Below are 21,841 nucleotides of genomic sequence, written 5' to 3'. Positions count from 1 at the left end.
CCTACTCATAGAGAAAGCCTGTGAGTCCTGCTTCTCCCCCTACTCATAGAGAGAGCCTGTGAGTCCCCCATCCCCCATGTTCTTCTATTTACAAAAAGTGAACCACCTATCCTGTACATGTAAAGCCATCAAGCACAATGTGGGTGGGGAATGAGATTAAAATTAATGAACAGATTTGTTTATTTTAAGAGCTAAAACACAAAATCCACAAAAAAAAAAAAAAAAATTTAAAAAAAAATAAATCTAATTTTAAATTCTTTATTATTTTCCATCTTACAGAGTGACACGGGTCTGGTTTGCAGCACCAGATGTTAAAAACAATGATTTCTTCTATGTAAACCAGTGGTGTAATAATAATAATATATATAATTACTCGCTAGCGGGTGTGGAAAACCATCAGAACTTGATATTCTTATAAAATGTATTTCCACAGGAAATGTTTTCAGAGATTTTAGACATTCATTATTTTCCACAGACAATGGTTACAGACGTACATTAAATTAAGAGAAAAAAAAACAAAAACAAAAAAACAACCAACAGGCGGATTCCGGTATTGCACGTTCCGAAATGATGAATTAAAAAAAAAAAAAAAATTAAATTTCAATGTAGAATTATTTATTAAAAAAAAAAAAAAAAAATCCTAAGATTGACGAGAATAAAATATTTATTGCAAATATAAAGACACGTGAAATTATAAATGAGACGTTTATGTAAACCGGTAAACGTTTGAACGGCGCCAAAGATTGTGTCCTATTAGTCTACGTTAGATTTTTTTTTCTCTTTTTTTTTTTAAGATTTTTGACCTTTAGAAAGTTCATGATCTGTCTGAACTGGATGACTATGTCTTGCTTGCTGCTCAGGTAATGAAGGCCCAGCAGGGACTCCAGGGTGAGATCCTGGGGGGAAGTCTCTTACTGCTGAGGGAGGAGGACCATGTGGTGGGAAGTCTCTGGAATGGGGAGGTGGTATGAAATCCCTGGCTCCGAGAGGGGGCATTCCTGGTATAAACTCTCTGGATCTTGGAGGCAATACTGGTGGGAAGTCCCTAGGTCCAGGAGGTGGGAGCCCTGGTGGTATATCCCTGGCTCCAGGTGGTAGATGCACAGGTGGAAAATCTCTGAAAACATGAGGAATTGGGCCTGGTGGGAAGTCCCGAACTCCTGGAGGTGGAAGACCAGGTGGGAAGTCACGAGCTCCTAGAGGAGGAGGACCTGGTGGAAAATCCCGAGCTCCTGGAGGTGGTGGACCTGGTGGGAAGTCCTGAGCTCCTGGAGGTGGTGGACCTGGTGGGAAGTCCTGAGCTCCTGGAGGAGGAGGACCTGGTGGGAAATCTCGAGCTCCTGGAGGTGGCGGACCTGGTGGGAAATCTCTTGGTCCAGGAGGTGGCAGTCCTGGTGGGAAGTCTCTTAGTCCTGCAGGTGGTCCTGGATAATCTCTAGGACCATGTATAGGAACAGGACCTGGTGGGAATGGCCCTCGGATGAGACCTCTCGGATCTGGGGGAGGTATTGCTCCAGGTGGGATCATAGGCCTTGGTGGAAAATCTCTAACACCAGGCGGCATGCCATGCACTGGAAAAAAAAACAAAAACAACATTGTAATTATCACATTTCAGAGGTTGAAAACTCATCGTGACCCCCTACCTAGTGCATATGGCAATAGACTGATGCACTGTAACAAATCCACAGAAGTGAGAACACGAGCAGGTTACTGAACTAAGAAAATACTTCTACCTATGACACAGAGATCCAGAAATGCTGAGGAACTTATTCGGTCCTTCCCAGGGGTGAACCATGGGTTTCTGCCGCCTGAGGCGGACGTTGGAAAGCTGCCCTCCCCACCCCGTGGGCGGAGCGGAGGGGGCGGACTGAGCGGAGGGGGCGGGGCAGAGCGGAGAAAGCATCTTTAGCAGGCAGGGAGAGGACCTGCTCTCTGCCTGAGCGTGAGGGGCGGCCGCTGGAGCAGCGCTGCTCCAGCGGCCTCCCCAATCCACCGCTCAGTGACGGTGACCCTAAGCCAGTCCAGGATAGCTTGTCCTGGACTAGCTTAGGTCAGCAAAAATGCCGCTCTCCCCGGGGCCCTGGCATAGCGCCGCCTGAAGCGGTCGCTTCAGGTCGCCTCATGGGAGGTGCGGCGCTGGTCCTTCCTTTCCCCATCCATCAGACTTTCCCCCGTGCGATCTCTCTCTCTCTCACTCGCTCGCTCTTTCCTGTGCGATCTCTCTCTCTCGCTCTTTCCCCCGTGCGATCTTTCTCGCTCGCTCTTTCCCCTGTGCGATCTTTCTCTCGCTCTTTCCCCCGTGCGATCTTTCTCTCTCGCTCTTTCCCCTGTGCGATCTTTCTCGCTTACTCTTTCCTCCGGGCAATCTTTCTCGCTCGCTCTTTCCTCCGGGGGATCTTTCTCGCTCTTTCCCCTGTGCGATCTTTCTCGCTCGCTCTTTGCCCTGTGTGATCTTTCTCGCTCGCTCTTTCCCCCGGGCGATCTTTCTCGCTCGCTCTTTCCCCCGGGCAATCTTTCTCGCTCGCTCTTTCCCCCGGGCAATCTTTCTCGCTCTCTCTTTCCCCCGGGCAATCTTTCTCGCTCGCTCTTTCCCCCGGGCAATCTTTCTCGCTCTTTCCCCTGTGCGATCTTTCTCGCTCGCTCTTTGCCCTGTGTGATCTTTCTCGCTTACTCTTTCCCCCGGGCATTCTTTCTCGCTCGCTCTTTCCCCCGGGCATTCTTTCTCGCTCGCTCTATTCCGTGCGATCTTTCTCGCTCGCTCTTTCCCCAGAGCGTTCATTTTCGCTCGCTCTTTCCCCCATGCGATCTTTCTTGCTCGCTCTTTCCCCCATGCGATCTTTCTCGCGTGTGATCTCTCACTCTCCCAGTGTCACAAACTCAATTTCTCTCAGTTCATTTTCGGTCTCTCTTTATATCGATCTGTCTAAATCTCTATACCTCTAGCTCACCCATCCTTCTAGAAACAGAAATATCTTCCCTCTATTTGATAGACATGAGACCTGCACACTTTCCCCAGCCCCGCGCTCCTTGGCGCCTCCTCCCTGTCTCAGTATTCATCAGGTATTTCCCCCTCTGTCTGTATAACACAATCCCTTCTTTCTGCGATTATGGCTGTGTGTCTGTGCACCATATCAGATAAAATTAGAGAACTGCCCAAATATGTCAGACAGCACAGAGCCGAGGTCCTTACTCAGTGGCAATGGTCGTGGTCCGAAGGCTCCTCGGGGCGGTGGTGGACCCATCATTCGAGCAGCGGGCGAGTTCATTACCGGAGTGCCAGGATATGATGGCGGACCTTTAGCTACCGGCATCACCTGCAGATAGAGAATCTGTGTCAGCGATTCTGGACATGTGTCATCAGGGTGATGAGCGCCCCCTTGTGTACGGATAGAATTCAAACACAGAGAATACCCTCAAGGTCCACTATTAATATGGCAGCCCCTTCCCCCATTTTTGTAGTGGACAGACCTTGAGGGTCCTCCAAAGCCTGATCTGCCCTCTAGTGGTAAATAGAGGGAGGTCCTATTGGGAGGACCACCCATTGTTATCCCTATGCGTCTTAATGTCCCATTAACTTCCTGTCCAAATGAGGCATATGGAAGCCTACGCTCAGGACCTTCCTCTAGTTAGAGCGAGAGCCAGTCGTTCCCAGCTTTGGGGTTGTCTGGATGGGGCCATTTATTAGGATACATTTAAAGGGCTTGTCCAAAGTACCCGATTCCTTTATGACAGAGGAGTGACCAAATGAATACAACTCACTCGTAGCCTAATCCCCAGCGTCGGCATCACAATTTCCTGTACAATCTCACCAATACTGTATTAAAGGGATGTGTTTGAATTACATCTAAGAATGAAGCTCCTTCCCCAGCGTTATTTTACCAAGCTACATCCTCGAGAACCTCCGAACTGAATAAATCCCCAGCAGACCTCCGCATAGAAGGAGACAAAGCAAGAATACACTGAAGACACGGCTGTATTCACTGTATGAGGAGAGCGCACCTCCCTCCTCCCTCTCGCAGCAGATTCACAGCGTTATATATAGTGGCAGCTTCTATTAGCCAAACAATATTTGTGTCTTTTTGGCTAATAGGAGAACGGACCTGCCCCAGTATTGTGCTGACTGTACCTACAGCGGCATATCCCAGTGACAGATCCATTGTAACCATAGGAAGCAGCAAGTACTGTATACACAGATAGCGTCCGACACTAGTGCAGGAGGGAGGACTGTCGTAAAACCGGGATATAGTGATGTGGTGGGGCCGATGGGCAGGTGAAGCAGGACTCACAGGCTCCCTATATGAGTAGGGGGAGAAGCAGGACTCACAGGCTCTCTCTATGAGTAGGGGGAGAAGCAGGACTCACAGGCTCTCTCTATGAGTAGGGGGGAGAAGCAGGACTCACAGGCTCTCTCTATGAGTAGGGGGAGAAGCAGGACTCACAGGCTCTCTCTATGAGTAGGGGGAGAAGCAGGACTCACAGGCTCTCTCTATGAGTAGGGGGAGAAGCAGGACTCACAGGCTCTCTCTATGAGTAGGGGGAGAAGAAGGACTCACAGGCTCTCTCTGAGTAGGGGGAGAAGCAGGACACACAGGCTCTATGAGTAGGGGGAGAAGCAGGACTCACAGGCTCTCTCTATGAGTAGGGGGAGAAGCAGGACTCACAGGCTCTTTCTATGAGTAGGGGGAGAAGCAGGACTCACAGGCTTTCTCTATGAGTAGGGGGAGAAGCAGGAGTCACAGGCTCTCTCTATGAGTAGGGGGAGAAGCAGGACTCACAGGCTCTCTCTATGAGTAGGAGGAGAAGCAGGACTCACAGGCTCTCTCTATGAGTAGGAGGAGAAGCAGGACTCACAGGCTCTCTCTGAGTAGGGGGAGAAGCAGGACTCACAGGCTCTCTCTATGAGTAGGGGTAGAAGCAGGACTGACAGGCTCTCTCTATGAGTAGGGGGAGAAGCAGGACTCACAGGCTCTCTATGAGTAGGGGGAGAAGCAGGACTCACAGGCTCTCTATGAGTAGGGGGACAAGCAGGACTCACAGGCTCTCTATGAGTAGGGGGACAAGCAGGACTCACAGGCTCTTTCTATGAGTAGGGGGAGAAGCAGGACTCACAGGCTCTCTATGAGTAGGGGGAGAAGCAGGACTCGCAGGCTCTCTCTATGAGTAGGGGGGAGAAGCAGGTCTCACAGGCTCTCTCTATGAGTAGGGGGAGAAGCAGGACTCACAGGCTCTCTATGAGTAGGGGGACAAGCAGGACTCACAGGCTCTCAGAGTCCCTCCTTATTTCAGGCTGAGATGTCCGGGCCCCTCTTTACTACCTGATAGTCTTATATTAAGGTTTTTCTGACCTCAGCCATAGTTAATGATAAGCCTTCACACAAGTTTAGTCACATTAAACACAACAGGAAAACTCAAATCGTGTTAAAATGTTAAGTTGCCCCCTCCCCTAAAAATCTACTTTCCGGGTAAATCTCGTTAGTCCTCCCTACAATGAGGGTGAGATATGCTGTATACAGGCTGAGGGGCGGGGGGTTCAGCAGGTCAGAAGCAATACATGCAAGGTCAGAAGCGTGTACTCGCCACCAGAAGCTGCAGGTGAACACCAACCCCATGCACGGTGCTAAATACTCACTGGTGCGGGCTCCTCGGACTGGGAAGAACTAGCGGGCACACTGGGCACCTCAGACTCATTAGATGGGATTGGCTTTTTGTTTTACAAGAAGAAATTAATTTAGACAGAAGAACAAATACAAAAGAGGAAGATGACGAAAAAAATCACACAGAGGAGGGGACGGGCCCCCAGTACTCACAAGTCCATCCACACCCATAGAGGGCGATGAGGTTCTGGGGCCACTGTTTAACACTGCATTGGAGTGACCGAGATCCACTGGAACAAATGAAGAAATATTCATAGATTAGCCCCTGAATACTGTGTCATGTTATTACAAGGTCACTAATGGTCTCACTTAACATGTGATTTATGACCAAAATGTAATAAAGTTATTTAAAATCTTGCAGTTTTCTGCCTGAAAAACCTCTTTAAAAATTCCCGTCACCAGGTGTCTCCCTCCTTCCTAATGTATAGTTCACTCCCTGTTACTAGGGAAGGTCTGTCTTTAGAAACCATCAAGACAATAAAACAGGAAGTGGAGGGGGGGGGGGAAGGGGCAGGTCAATCTTTACAGCCTCTTCCTGTCTACACACGGCATCCCCTGCCTGTACATTGCTCAAAGAGAAGAGTTTGCAGCTTCTTATAGCTCACAGTGAATGCAAGAAGATCCTACCTACTTCTGACTAGCTGCTTGTGTTATTGCTGATGGGATGTTAGTCATATACAATAAGCAGCTTTCCGTATTTTTCTATTTTTCTCAGATTTCTCTTTTTCCATGTCAGGGATCTTTTTAGTGGTTCAATAACCTGTATTTGCAGTTTGGTGTTCCTGGATCTCCTATATTATGGTCATTTGGGCTTTTCTCAGTAGTTTTTTTTATTTTACAATTGCCTCTGGCAGATTACATGTAAAGAAGCCAATAGTAATAATAATGGATGGGTCAGACTGCTTTGTGTTGTACACGCCCCTGCCTTAGAGAGAAATGTAAAATGTGCTACAGCCATAATAATGCTATTAGCAGTATAAAAAACTGGATCGGTCCTCAAAATCTGATTAGTGAGGGCCTGACACCTTGGGACTGATCATCTGTTTGAAGAAACTGTAAGGTTTGGGCGAGTGCTGCAGATTCTTCACCATGTATAGTGGCTGTCACTTGTCACTTCTATGGGACTGAGCTGTACATCACACTAAAAGCCTATGAATCAGAAGTGACGCTCATCCTTGCACTGGGGTCACATCAAGCAGCTAATCTGTAGAGGTTCTGGGGTGACCGACCCCAAGGGAAGGTGTAGTGTCCTTTGTCACATTTAGGATGCATCAACTCACCAGGGGCAGAAGTTCTCCCCGATACCTCTGGATGGGGTCGTCTGGGTCCGGAAGTATCAGCTCCACCTACAGAAAAGAAATAAAATCACATCAGACCACTTCTGTCTATTATAGCCGGATAAGAAGAACCAAATAGGACAACACCTTTACCACAAACATCCACTTTTGTTGTGTTTTGGGGGGGTTTTGTTACAAAATTCTGATAAATTAAATTCTGATTAATATAAAAAAAATTTTTTAATACAAAGAGTTAAATGATGATATTTTGCCTATGGCCACCACTAGGGGGAGCTCACTGATTTCATGGACATTGAGTATGCTCCTCTGCTGCCCCTAGTGGTCGCTCCTGGTACCCAACATGTCATCATTTAATAGCCCGTAGAGGATTTGGAGCTCTGTATCAGTAAAGCTGAGCTGTGCTAGTCAGGGTGGAGAACTTCAATGAGATTTTCGGTTTTTATATTATGTGAAAAGCAGAACATGAGAAGTAAATCTGTGAAAAAGAGAATTGAATTACATCCCGAGCGTGACTTCATGTGAGCCGGGGACATGTGACCCTTCTATGAACCACAGCGGTGTCGGAGGGATCTTCGAAAATTTAGGACATGGGTTCAGTTCCATATTTGCTCTGCTGACATCTCCCTGATGGTTTCTTTCCTGCCAGACAGTTTCGTGCGGAGTAAACACGACCACATCATTGCTCAACAGGCCTGAGGCTGAGGTCATGAAGGAGTATCAAACACAACGCAGACCCGAGCAAAGCCAAGACATGTCAGATGTTTACCTCAGACAAGAACATTGCTGCAGGATTGTGTGGGATTTCATGGTTTAATAGACAGACTCAGCAACAACTGTATTATACTCCAGAGCTGCGCTCACTATTCTGCTGGTACAGTCACTATGTACATACATTACATTACTTATCCTGTACTGATCCTGAGTTACATCCTGTATTATACTCCAGAGCTGCGCTCACTATTCTGCTGGTGCAGTCACTGTGTACATACATTACATTACTTATCCTGTACTAATCCTGAGTTACATCCTGTATTATACTCCAGAGCTGCACTCACTATTCTGCTGGTACAGTCACTGTGTACATACATTACATTACTTATCCTGTATTATACTCCAGAGCTGCGCTCACTATTCTGCTGGTACAGTCACTGTGTACATACATTACATTACTTATCCTGTACTGATCCTGAGTTATATCCTGTATTATACTCCAGAGCTGCGCTCACTATTCTGCTGGTGCAGTCACTGTGTACATACATTACATTACTTATCCTGTACTGATCCTGAGTTATATCCTGTATTATACTCCAGAGCTGCGCTCACTATTCTGCTGGTACAGTCACTGTGTACATACATTACATTACTTATCCTGTACTGATCCTGAGTTACATCCTGTATTATACTCCAGAGCTGCGCTCACTATTCTGCTGGTACAGTCACTGTGTACATACATTACATTACTTATCCTGTACTGATCCTGAGTTACATCCTGTATTATACTCCAGAGCTGCGCTCACTATTCTGCTGGTGCAGTCACTGTGTACATACATTACTTATCCTGTATTATACTCCAGAGCTGCGCTCACTATTCTGCTGGTGCAGTCACTGTGTACATACATTACTTATCCTGTATTATACTTCAGAGCTGCGCTCACTATTCTGCTGGTACAGTCACTGTGTACATACATTATATTACTTATCCTGTACTGATCCTGAGTTACATCCTGTATTATACTCCAGAGCTGCGCTCACTATTCTGCTGGTACCGTCACTGTGTACATACATTACATTACTTATCCTGTATTATACTCCAGAGCTGCGCTCACTATCCTGTACTGATCCTGAGTTATATCCTGTACAGGTAGTCCTCGACTTAGGATATTGAGCCGTTCCTACGCGGCGTCATAAACCGGTTTTCGACGTAAGACGGAAACATACGTAACTGTACCATATACAGTACAGTACAGTCTTCCTCGATTCCGAGCTGCTGCACACTATATCACGTACTGTACAGGGAGAGCTGGCAGCTTGCGTTTATGCGGGAGCCAACTTTTTCTCATAGGGATGCATTGACCAGCGTTGATTGGCCAGTGTACAGCATTCGGCCAATCAATGCTGGGGGTCTGTGAGGAGGCGGAGTCTAAGATCGGACCACAATGTTGACTGCTGTGGTCCGATCTTAGACTTCACCTCCTCACAGACGAGCCTCCGGCAGAACCAGCGTTGATTGTCCGAATCCTGTACACTGGCCAATCAACGAGGACTACATGTATATTCTATATATGTGACACTGACCTTTCATGTCCTCTGATCGGCTGAGGTTGGCTGATGAAGATCGTGCAGACACGTCCATCATTATTGGGGGGGATGGGGCTCCTCCACTCACTGGTGAAGGGCCAAATGATCCGTCCCTACTCAGGGTACCTGCAATGTAAATGGGGAACAGTGAACGATTACTGAAGTGTCAAAAGTAAAACACTTTCCTGCAGTATATTGCACTTGTATACTCCACATATAAGCGGACACTATATACGGCCTTAGCCACTGCTGAAATGTCTACAAGTAACCACAGTCAGTAAGGAGGCGCTAACACAGTGTGGAGGGAGAAGACACTAAAATAGCAAATTCATTTATGATCTTTAACCGGTTAAGGACCGCCGTACGTAAATTTACGGCCTGCGGTCCAGGTACCTAAAGACCGGACTATTGTAAAAATACGTCCTGTCTTTAGGTACCTATTTCGCGGGGGGAGGGGTGCGGGGAGGACGGGGGTTAGGTGTTACTAACACCTAACCCCTTCCTCAATAACATCCAGTCGGAACTGAGTCCGACTGGACGTTTTAACCCTTTTGATCGCGCCGTGAAACATCACGGCGCGATCGAAAGGCATCCGCCGACAATTGAAGCTGATCGGCACCCCCCGCGGCGAGATCGGAGGGTGCCGATAGCAGTAAAAGGTAGTCTGGGGTCTGGCCAGTGACCCCAGACTGCCCGGAGCCCCCACATACCTGGTGATCCTGCCAGGACCTTCTGATGTCAGGCTGTGCGTCTACACAGCCTGACATCCTGCTATGGAATGCCGTGTGGGACACCTGCATGCTGTGTCTCACATGGCATTCTATATCAGCAAAGTATTGCTGATTGAAGTGTCCTAAATGGACACATGAAAAAGTAAAAAAAAATGTAAAAAAAATAAAATGAAGTGTATGAAAAAAATTAATAAAGTTATAAAGCCCCAAAATCCCTTTTTCTCAATAGAAAATGAATTATATAAAAAAAGAACTAAAAAGTAATAAAAACAATGCATATTTGGTATTGTCGCGTCCGTAACAATCTGTACAATAAAACTGAAATAATATTTAATGTACACGGCGAACGCCGGAAAAAAAAAAAAAAACGGAAAAAACTCGCCGGAAGTAATGATTTTTCGCCATCTCACCATACAAAATATGCTATAAAAAGTGATCAAAAAGTCATATGCATCCGACAACAGTACCAATAAAAAGCGCAGGTTGTCCCGCAAAAAATAAGCCCTCAACCAACTCTGTCAACCGAAAAATAAAAATGTTACGCCTCTTAGAAGATGCGATGCAAAAAACATTGATTTATGTCCCCAAATGTGTTTTTCCTCTGCAGAACTAGTAACACATAAAAAAATACTATAAATGAGGTATCTCCGTAACCGTACCGACCCGCAGAATAAAGGGAACATGTTACTTATACTGTACGCTGCATGGTGTAAAATTAAAAAAGTAAAACTCAATGCCAGGATTGATTTTTTTTTTTTTTAAATCCAGCAAAAAAGGGTTAATAAAATGTATTCAATAAGATGTAGACACCCAAAAATGGTGTCATTACGAAATGCATCTCATCCCGCAAAGAATAAGCCCTTATATGGCCGCGTCACCAGAAACATAAAGAAAATATAGCATCTCACAATGTGAAGACAAAAACCCTCAAAAATCGCCAAATTATTAGAACACAACTGGCTGCGTCATGTAGGGAATATATAAGCTGTGTGAGCGGATATCAGGGGACACCCCAGATTTACAGCTTATGAGGGAACAGACACCAGAAGTGACCCCTAAAGTGACCCCCAGAGTGACTCCCCCAATCATAGGAGCTACGGGGACATAGTAGGGAATTTGGTGTCTGCAATGTCCTCCGCACCGCTTATATGTTCCCTCTTCGCCATCCGCTGTGCAGTCACGTCCGGGATACTAATACTCACTACACCCCCTGATAAATTCTTTGAGGGGTGCAGTTTTCAAAATGGGGTCACTCCTGGTACCCCATGGAATCCACTTTTCTGGTACCTTACAGGCTCTACAAACATGACATGGCGTCCAGATACCAAACATCTGAATCTGTACTCCAAAAGCCGCATAGCGCTCCTTCCCTTCTGCACCCTGCTGTACGTCCAAACTGCAGTTTATGACACATGTATGACACATGTATGACACTGGTGTACCCAGGATAACGGACATAATGTCATATGTGGGTATAAACTGATATTAGGGCACAGCCGGACACAGAAGGGAAGAAGGGTCATTTGGTTTTTGGAGCACAGACGGTTTGGTTTTTGGATGCCATGACACTTTTGTAGAGCTGAAACGCCAGTAATTTGGAATCCCCTGATAAATTACCTTATTTTGGAAACTACACCCCTGAAGGATTTATCCAGGGGTACAGACAGCATTTTTAACCCCCAAGTGTTGCTATAACTTTATATATATATAACTATAACTGTAGTGGATTGTGAGAGGTGAAAATGACCATTTTTCCAGGAATACGTCCTTTCAGTGCGTAATATGTTGTGCCCACCTTGTATCAGAGATGAACGCTCTAAAAGCTGTTGTGCCTGGGATACCCGTTTAACAGTTTTTGGAGTGTCTCTGCTGACATAAGTCGGGCACAACATGTTGCACACTGAAATGGCAAATCTGTAAAATTTTCATTTTTAACTTCTCTATCAGTTGCGATTTCATTTCTGGAAACTAAATAAATGCAACACTCAAGGGTTAAAAATTCTCGCTACACCACTTGATAAATCCCATCAGTGGGGTAGTGTCCAAAATAGGGTGACATGTCTGCGGATTCCACTTTATTGGCAATTCAGGGGCTTTGCAAAAGTGGCATGACGTCCAAAAACCAAACTGTGCTCCAAAAACCAAAATAGCGCTCCTTCCCTTCTGTCCCCGGCTGTGCCCAAACAGCCACTTCTACCCACATATGGCATTAAGTACGTTATCCGGGGTACACCAGTGTCATACATGTGGGCATACACTGCTATTTGGGTACCCAGCAGGGTGCAGATGTGAAGGAGCAATATGTGCTTTTGGAGTGCAGATTTAGATTCTTCGTTTTTGGACACCATGTCACATTTGCAGAGACCCTAAAATTGCCCCTACAAAATGGGGTCACTTCTTGGTGAATTCCAGTTCACTGGAACCTCCAGGGCTCTGCAAAAACATCATGGCGCCCAGAGGGTCCCTCTAAATCTGTACCCCAAAAGCTAAAACGCACAGTGGTCCTTCCCTTCTGAGCCCTGCTGTGTGCCCAAGCAGCAGTTTACACCCACATATACAATTTTTTGCCCCTTGGGATGGCCCACTTAATAGTTTTAGGAGTGCAGGTCTCTGACAACACAAAGTGGGTGCAACGTATTGGGCACCGAAATGGCATATTTTTAAAAATTTCAATTTTCATTTTGTACATTAATTTTTGGGAAGCATTTTAGGCTCAAAATGATAATACCTCTTGATACATTCCTTGACAGGTGTAGTTTCTAAAATGGGGTCACTTTTGAGGGGTTTCCATTGTATTGATACTTTAGGGGCTCTGCAAATGCGACATGGCACCTGAAAACTATTCCAGCAACATCTGCCCTCCAAAATCCAAATAGCGCTCTTTCCATTCTGAGCCCCAGCATGTACCCATACAGCAGATTTTGGCCACATATGGGGTATTGCCGTGTTCAGAAGAAATTGTGTAACAAACTGTGGGGGGCTTTTAATTCTTAAACTATTTGCAAAATTAAAACTATGGCGCTAAATGGACGATTTATTGGGAAAAAAAGTAATTTTTCATTTTCACGTCCCAATGTTAATAAAATCTGTGAAACACCTGTGAGGCCAAAATACTCACTCTACCCCTAGACAAATTCTATGAGGGGTGTAGTTTCCAAAATGGGGTCACTTATAGGGGGTTTCCACTGTATTGGTACTTTAGGGGCTCTGCAAATGCGACCTGAAAAATATTCCAGCAAAATCTGCCCTCCAAAAGCCAAATAGCCCTCTTTCCATTCTGAGCCCCGCCATGTTCCCATACAGTAGATTATGGCCACATATGGGGCATTTCTGTGTTCAGCAGAATTTGTGTAACGAACTTTATGGAGCTTTTTCTCCTTTATCCTCTTGTGAAAATTAAAAATTTGGGGCTAAATTGACAGTTTGTTGGAAAAAAAGTAATTTTTCATTTTCATGGCCCAATGTTAATAAAATCTGTGAAACAGCTGTAGGGTCAAAATGCTCACTCTACCCTTTAATATGTTCTGTGGGGGGGTGTAGTTTCCCAAATGGGGTCACTTTTAGGGGGTTTCCACTGTATTGGTACTCTAGGGGCTCTGCTAATGCGACATGGCACCTAAAATTATTCCAGCAAAATCTGCCATCCAAAAGCCAAATAGCGCTCCTTCCATTCTGAGCCCCGCCATGTTCCCATACAGCAGATTATAGCCACATATGGGGTATTGCCGTGTTCAGGAGAAATTGTTTAACAAACTGTGGGGGGCTTTTACTCCTTTAACCCCTTGTGAAAATGAAAACTTTGGAGATAAAGTGACATTTTAGTAATTTTTCATTTACACATCCCAATGTTAGTAAAATCTGTGAAACAACTGTAGGGTCTAAATGCTGACTATACCCCTTGATGAATTCTGTGAGGGGTGTGGATTCTAAAATGGGGTCACTTTTGGGGGGTTTCCATTGTTTTGGTACTCTAGGGTCTCTGCAAATAAGGCATGGCGCTGAAAATTATTCCAGCAAAATCTGCTGTTCAAACACCCAGTGTCGCTCCTTCCCTTCCATGCACTGCCGTGTGCCCAAAAATCAGTTTACACCCACATGTGGGGTATTTCTGTGCACGGGAGAAATTGCACAATAAACTGTCAGATGCATTTTCTCCTTCAACCCTTTGTGAATGTGTTAATTTTGGGTCTAAATGAATGTTATGCCATATTATTTTTATTCTTATGAAATGCTTAAAGGGTTAACAAACATCCCAAATGCTGTTCTGAATAATTTGAGGGGTGCAGTTTTGAAAATGGGGTAATTTATGGGGGTTTCTATTATACAGGCCTTTATAGTTACTTTCAGAACTGAAGTGGTCCCTAAAAAATTGGTTTGGAGAATTTTCTTGTAAATCTGGAAAATTGCTGTTACACTTGTAAGCCTTGTGACGTCCAAAATAAATTAAAACACAATCAAAAGATGATGCCAATATAAAGCGGAGATATGAGAGATAATATTTATTCATGTATTTGGATGGTATGACTATCTGCCTGAAAAGCAGAGAATTTCACATTTTGAAAATTGCAATTTTTTTCAAATTTCCATCAAATTTCCTAGTTTTTTTATAAATAAATGCAAAAATATTGATTAGTGTTTACCACTAACATGAAGTATAATGTGTTACGAGAAAACCATCTCAAATTCATTTGTGTAAGTTAAAGCGTCTCAAAGTTATTGCCATTTAAAGTGACACATGTCAGTTTTGAAAAAAGAGGCCTGGTCTTTAACATACTTTTGGGCCTGGTCCTTAACCGGTTAAAATGACAAAGCACTGTATGCAGAGGATTTGGTGCTCTGTATCAGACAAATAGAGGGATAGAAGTTGTAGTGTGAACAGGTCATACCTCGCCTCGGTGGGGGCTGGTGGTCGGGTCTTCCTGGTGTTGGTTTTACTATGGACGGCCTTTGCAGAGCTACGATCTTCTGGTTTACTTCAATCAATCTGTAATAGAAAGCGTCTTATAATCCTGTCCTTACGTGTGGCTTGTATCATATCTATAGATATCCACGCTGGGAGATGTAATGTCACGTGTACAGACGTCCATGAGGTCCGTGTTGACTACTAGTGACAGTTTAGCAGTGATGTCATCAGTACCAGACATGTGACTGACCACAGGGGCGTCTGCACTGGAGGGAACTGGGGACCCAAAGCCAGAACGCACATCCGGTCTTCAAAAAGGATCAGCTGCTTTAAGGGGTCATGGTGTGACCCCCGCCTGATGCCTCCTTATTGTGACTGTGATGTCACCTTCATCAGTCACATGAATAAAGTGAAGGGGATTGAGCTGCAATACCAGACACATCCACTGAATCAAGTATGGCGCTGTGCCTGGTAAACAATGATGAGGTCAGAGTGCTGCAGTCCCCTTAGTCAGCTTATCAGTGGGGATCACTGGGAGTCAGACCCGCCATCAATAGGATACTAATGACCTACCGTCAGGGGAGACCATCAGTATTAAAGTCCTGAAATCCCCTGTAAAGTGATAAGTCTCCATATTGATATAAGATGTGGCTGAACAGACTTACTTTTGCCTTAAATTTGCACACTCTCGTTTCTCTTCTGCCAAAGTCCTTTCTGCGGTTCGAGCTGTGAGCTGGTAACAGAAGATATACAGGTTACATGTATTGATAACGTATATACCCGCCTGTGGGGGAGCCCAACAACATGACATTTATAATTATAATTATAAAAAAAAAATCACAATAATAAAGCAGCCAAAGAAGTTTTATACCAGAGCAAGGGCAACTGTAGGAATATACCCCATCTATAAGGTCCGATTATAAAACCAGGTATCATAAATGAATATTACAGGGGAATATAAGAAACTTTGTAATATATCCCATTATTATATAATAATGCTTCCTTCTCCACTTATCAGGATAAGTTACCTCTTACATAGAAGTCTATGGAAAGGGGGAAGAGGGTGCTGGAAAAGACAAAGTAATCACTTCAGCCACTAAGTTCTGCTATACTATACTGTAAGTGAGAAGGATAATATATCTTGTAAGCTAGTCTATACTGATGTACAGAATGAGACAATAAACAATTAGTACAAGGTGATGAAGCCGCCCTAAGGGCCCATTCACACGGGGCAAGAGGGGGCAGATTTTGGCGCTGAATCCACCTCAGAATCCGCCCCCTCGCAATAGAGGTCTATGTAGACCGCTAGCTTCCTTTTTTCCATGAGCGGCATGTTCTCACTCACGGAAAAAAGAAGCGAGCTGCCCTTTTTTCAGGCGGATTCCGCAGCTGATTCAGTCCCGGCATCCGCCTCGCGGCAGCACCCTCCAGGACTAGGCCCATTCATTTGGGCCTACTCCGAAGCAGGAAGCCACAACTGTCAGAAGTCGCGACAGTCACATTGTGGTCCTATTCTGACGTGGCTTCCCGCGTCAAAATCAGGACCAAAATACGCCATTCCGTGCCCTGTGTGAACTAGCCCTAAACCATCAGGGTCTGTGTAGGGGTGTCACAGCAGCACCAGCTATTCTCATACTCACCCAGTTTTCGTGAGCCTTCTTCTCATGGCTTGCAATCTTAAAAGCAAAAGAGGAGAGAAAAGGTCAGTAAGTCTGCACAACAACTGCAAGATCAGAGGTCTGTATACCATCAGGAAGGGGCTGCATCTTGATTATAAGAAAGATAGATAGATAGATAGATAGATAGATAGATAGATAGATAGATAGATAGATAGATAGATATTAGATAGATAGATAGATATTAGATAGATAGATAGATACATAGATAGATAGATAGATAGATAGATAGATAGATAGATAGATAGATAGATAGATAGATATTAGATAGATAGATAGATACATAGATAGATAGATAGATAGATAGATAGATAGATAGGAGATAGATAGATAGATAGATAGATAGATAGATAGATAGGAGATAGATAGATAGATAGATAGATAGATAGGAGATAGATAGATAGATATTAGATAGATAGATAGATAGATAGATAGATAGATAGATAGGAGATAGATAGATAGGAGATAGATAGATAGGAGATAGATAGATAGGAGATAGATAGATAGATAGATAGATAGATAGATAGATAGATAGATAGATAGATAGATAGATAGGGAGATATGAGATCTCTCTCTCATATCTATCTCTCTATCTCTCATAGCCGTTCTGTACAACCCCTCCATACACGCTGGGCTCAGCTGTGTGTATACAAGTTCTCCATTGCGAGAGAGTAAGGCCATATCCACACCACGGTTCTCCAGGGGAGAGAGTATTCACATATTAAAAATGGGGCAATTCATCTATTTTTTTTTCACTGCTGTGTGAATATAGCCTCAGCCGCTGCCTGACATCTCTGGTGGCAGCTTGTCTTCTAACCTATCACATGTTGGATGGATCCTCCTTCCTTGACATCTGCCGAAATTTGGACAACCCCATACACATGAGATGGTATGGCTGACAGTCTTCTTATCTGTATGGCCAAGCACCTCATGTACAAGCATGCCATGGAGACAGAGTACGTGTAAGGACAGAGGTAAAGGGGGCTCCTCACCTGATTCTTAAAGGATCTCTCCGTTTTTTGCAATTCCTCTTCCATTTCTTGAATGCGCTGCCTGTTAAGTGAGACGGACATGTTACATCACACGATAGTATATCACAGCTAAATAACGCGTCCAATACCTTCAGGGTACTCGGAGCAGAATTATTAGGATGAATTATAAGACTTAGGGTCACGCCACAGAGAGGGAGGAGGAATCGGAGCTGATTTTGCACCTCAAATTCCAACCCAAGTTCTGGCCTTGGGGCAAAAAGCCTGGCCCCAGAAACAAAGGGTTAATCGTCCTCAGCTTCATACCCAGGATTCTGCAGATGAATCAGCCACAAAAGCCAAAATCTGGTAAATTCAAGTTGTTACTATAAATTTCTTGTTTGTATTGAAAAAAAAAATTTCAATAAAAATTTGAAGAAAAAAAAAAGCCAAAATCTGCTCCGAATCCCTCCATGTGAACAGCCCCTAGGGCTGCTTTTAAGGGCCACATATGCAGTAACAAGGACCAAAGACATATAGAGCACAGCCAGAAGACAGAACCAGCGCTTGCCCGGGGACAGGGACCACCTACTTGTAGATCTTCACTTCTTCGCTGGCCAGGATGGCTTTCTCATCAGCCGCAGATAGCTTCTGCTCCTTTTCTTGCCTCTCGTACTCTTCCTGCGTCAGTTTTCTGGAAGGAAAGACAACTCTAAGTCTCATTCGTACAGACAGAGGGATTTCACCAATAAATGACTGCTGTGGTCTGACGCCAGGAACCCCTGCTGGTGATGACAAGTACTGCAGACTTTTCCCTGTTCAAATGAGGTCACAGTCATTGATCACATGGTACAGCAGCACATCAGTCCCATTCAAATGAATGGGGCTGAGCTGCAATAACGAGGACAGCCACAACACAATCTATAGTGGTTTGCCTGGTATTCAGTGCAGAGGACACAGCGCTCACCCAAATGTTGCCGCCTCTTACTATAGCAGGTGTGTAAGGTCCCAAGTGTCAGCCTCAAGCTGACCTTAAAATGAACAGATATACTAGGATTTTATTAAGCTGGTAGATTCTTAGAAGTTGTTTTTTTTTTCCAAGGATTTTTATAGTTTGTACTTCCTGCATTAGGATGGGTCTTCAAAGTAGAATTTGCAAGGGTCACACCCAAAAAACAAAGAGGCCATACTGACACATACCACTGCATCTAGTACAGAGCCCAGCTTCTTCCACTGCAATGGCCCATGCAATACTACTGGAAACAGCCATTTTAGTATAGATGTCACTGTGTTGGGCCGTGCGGGCTCCGCTACATCTACAGTAATATGAATGCACCACATAGGTATAGATGTCACTGTGTCAGGCCGCGCGGGATCAGATACATCTACAGTAATATGTATACACCACATAGGTATAGATGTGTCAGGCCGTGCGGACCCAGCTACAGTAATATGAATGCACCACATAGGTATAGACGTCACCATGTCAGGCCGTGCGGACCCAGCTACAGTAATATGAATGCGCCACATAGGTATAGATGTCACTGTGCCAGGCGCTGCTGTGAAGTATCGACATCCTACTGATCAGTAGTGTTCCCGGGATGGTCATCCACCAATGTAAGCCCAAGAAAAGCCCCATAGATGCGTACAACTGGCATCTATGACTACAAGGGCTCCAGTACAGACGCCGGAAGATAACAGCAGCACTTACTTCTGCAGCGCCATCTCCTTCTGCTGGTAAAGCTCGGTGAGAATTTCCACTTTCTGACGCAGAGTTTTGCATTCGTTGTCTAGTCGGGTCTTGTCGGACAGCGCGGCGCTCGTGTCGTGCTGCAGTTGCTTAATTTGCTCTGGATAGGACAGACAAAAAGAGTATTAAATAGATATCCCAGTTAATGTATGTTATACCCTCTTTTCCACCCGTGAGGTCTTATTCGTAAATGATCTCTGATCTGCTGCAGATTTTCACTGCAAGTCCATGTCAAAGTCTGCACGTGTGGACTCCGTAGATTTCACCGCGCGACATGTTAGAATATAATAGTGACTGCTGCCTCCCTATGGAGTGTCCCAGGTGAGAACATAAGGCATCACTTCTCTAGGATCTGTCCTGGACTCTACTACATCCTATAGGTGATGAGGCTCTGGCCCTCGTTTTCTAGTCTCCATTTCTGTTCATTTTCCCTTCGCACCTTCCAGATCGTGGCGAGCAGAAATCTCATCCGTCAGTTTTCGCTGATACAAGTCTTTCTCTTCTTCAATAATTGATAGCGTTGTTTTGACCTGATGGAGGAAAAATCAAGAGAAACATGAAATACAAGTCATTGCGATTCACAGGATAAAACCATGTTAAAGCGTAGAGTATACAAGAAAAAGAAATCTACTCCCCGGGGGTCCGCAGTGACTATCAGCTGTCCACTGGGTGCAGATGCTTCTGCTTCACAAGTCATGTGATGTCACGTTCATTGGTCACCGGCCTGGTTGCAGCTCAGTCCCATTCAAGTGAATGGGCTGAGCCAGGATACGAGACACAACTGCTGTAACAATGTTCTGCTCACTAAGCACTTAAGAGGTTGCAGAGCAAACAGCCAAAGTGTCGGATCCCTGCAGATCTCTAATGGATAACTTATCCTAAGGATAGATCATCAATTGTCCAGCCTTTAAAAAAACCTTTAAAGTGATCCTATCATTGGATACCCAGGGTGGAAGACGACACAGGGAGAGGGCATTCCAGAAGAAGATGGAGGCGGCACTGGAGAGTTCTCTCACAGCATTGGGGACATCCCCAGTGTGGCGAGAGAACTCATTTGCATACAGAAGAAAACCCGGATTTCTACCGAACGGCGGCGGGGAAGACATCTAAAGGTAGGAGAAGAATAGCCTTTCTTAAGGCTATTCCTACATGTTGGTCAGAAAAAAAGGTTATCCAATGATAGGATCCCTTTAAAGCCATCACCTAAAAAATTCCCAAAATTGGGGTCATCACCGCGGTATGCTTGTCTATATTTGCTGCAGGCTTTTTATCACAGCATGTGGATAAGATCTGGTGAAATCTCATGCACTTCGGGATGAAGATAATGAAGAAAATAGAATGAATGAGAAGTATACAAGGGCGGCATTACCCGGGAAACGTCCATCATTTGCTTGATTTGCACCTTCATCTTCTCCTTGCGCATCTCTATAATACAGGGAGAACACAGAGCTTACGGCAGGCAGAAAACACAATACATAGAAAGTCTGTAACTATATATAGTCTATCACGCTTTCTATATACTACACAATGGAGGTGAAGGAGCCTGCACTCACCTGGCACTTCTCCATTTTCCAGCTCTCTGTCGGCGGCCGGTTGCCAGCTGCCATCATCCCCAGCACCAGAATCCTCTTCCAGCTGCTTCAGTTGCATGATGCAGTTAGTCAGGACCTAAACGTATTACAAAGGGTTAGACATGATATCCACGTGCCGCCAGTGACTCCACGGACCCATTAATATCCTTCAGTGAGCCAGGGCCGCAATACAGGCAAGAGCGGGACCTGTTCTGAGTGTTGTCCTGGGATCAGGGCGCCATGATAATACACAGGAGTGTGTACGGGGATCTAAGAACAGAATGGGTTGTGTACATGGAGCCTTAGTCGCAGAACATTTGTGCTATGGAACAGATAAAGACACTGAAGCCTGTGGTTAGTGCTCCATGATCAGATGTAACAAGATGGAGATGACATGAGGAAATGGTTATACCTCGATTTCATTCTCTTTGTAGGCCAGAGCTTCCTCCAGGTCCTTGTGAGATTTCTGCTGCAGTTGGATCTGTTCGTCCAGTTCCCGCTGTCTCTCACTCCATCCATCGGCTTCTTTCAGCAGCTACAAGAAGAAAACCAAGTACATGAGCCCTCAGGAGATGACGTCTTCTGATATGTAATGACTGGACACCATCTTGTACAAGACTACAAGTGGTTGCACCTGCTACACCGCCCTCAGGACACTGATAACACTACAAAGTACCTGCTCCTTCCGCTCCTTCAGACGGGAGTTCTCCTCTTGTAAAACGCGGAGGTCGCCGCGAACCTTCTGCTCTTTCATTTTTGCCTCATTTAGCGCAATTTGTAGCTGAAAGAAGAAAAAACAAGTCAGAAAAAATGCCACTGTATGATAGGAGCTGCCGAGCAACCAATGGTGGTCTCATCACAGACAGCCCCTGTTATATGGGGGCACCATAGTCATAAAGTGACTGCTGTTGGGCCAGTTCTTGTAACCCCTGACAAGCAGCCCCTCTGGCTCAGAGATGTGCTATCTACCATATGTTTCTCTGCAGTGCAGT

At 45.0% G+C, this 21,841-nt stretch overlaps 1 protein-coding gene across 2 annotated transcripts in view; it reads right to left on the bottom strand.

Moving 5' to 3' along the window:
* Positions 1 to 244: 244 nt before the first annotated feature.
* The window catches only part of MIA3 (MIA SH3 domain ER export factor 3), a 52,023-nt gene continuing 30,426 nt past the window's right edge, over positions 245 to 21,841 (bottom strand). Inside the window, exons 13-29 of one of the 2 annotated variants that reach the window (XM_075267087.1) lie at positions 21,526 to 21,630; positions 21,262 to 21,384; positions 20,832 to 20,946; positions 20,648 to 20,703; positions 19,718 to 19,808; positions 19,240 to 19,378; positions 18,121 to 18,222; positions 17,553 to 17,613; positions 16,525 to 16,560; positions 15,550 to 15,617; positions 14,868 to 14,965; positions 9,248 to 9,376; positions 6,935 to 7,000; positions 5,808 to 5,884; positions 5,630 to 5,701; positions 3,191 to 3,314; positions 245 to 1,571 (exon numbers count right to left, since the gene is read on the bottom strand). In XM_075267087.1, the coding sequence (XP_075123188.1) occupies positions 790 to 1,571; positions 3,191 to 3,314; positions 5,630 to 5,701; positions 5,808 to 5,884; positions 6,935 to 7,000; positions 9,248 to 9,376; positions 14,868 to 14,965; positions 15,550 to 15,617; positions 16,525 to 16,560; positions 17,553 to 17,613; positions 18,121 to 18,222; positions 19,240 to 19,378; positions 19,718 to 19,808; positions 20,648 to 20,703; positions 20,832 to 20,946; positions 21,262 to 21,384; positions 21,526 to 21,630 (2,244 nt within the window). In that variant the 3' untranslated portion in view covers positions 245 to 789. The remainder of the gene's footprint in view (positions 1,572 to 3,190; positions 3,315 to 5,629; positions 5,702 to 5,807; positions 5,885 to 6,934; positions 7,001 to 9,247; positions 9,377 to 14,867; positions 14,966 to 15,549; positions 15,618 to 16,524; positions 16,561 to 17,552; positions 17,614 to 18,120; positions 18,223 to 19,239; positions 19,379 to 19,717; positions 19,809 to 20,647; positions 20,704 to 20,831; positions 20,947 to 21,261; positions 21,385 to 21,525; positions 21,631 to 21,841) is intronic. The other variant, XM_075267085.1, reaches the window with a different exon arrangement.

The sequence above is a fragment of the Leptodactylus fuscus genome, chromosome 3 (assembly GCF_031893055.1).
Source record: "Leptodactylus fuscus isolate aLepFus1 chromosome 3, aLepFus1.hap2, whole genome shotgun sequence".
In the NCBI taxonomy this organism is placed as follows: domain Eukaryota; kingdom Metazoa; phylum Chordata; class Amphibia; order Anura; family Leptodactylidae; genus Leptodactylus; species Leptodactylus fuscus.
The sequence above is the reverse complement of the archived record's forward strand: the minus strand, read 5'-3'. Positions and strand labels throughout refer to the sequence as shown.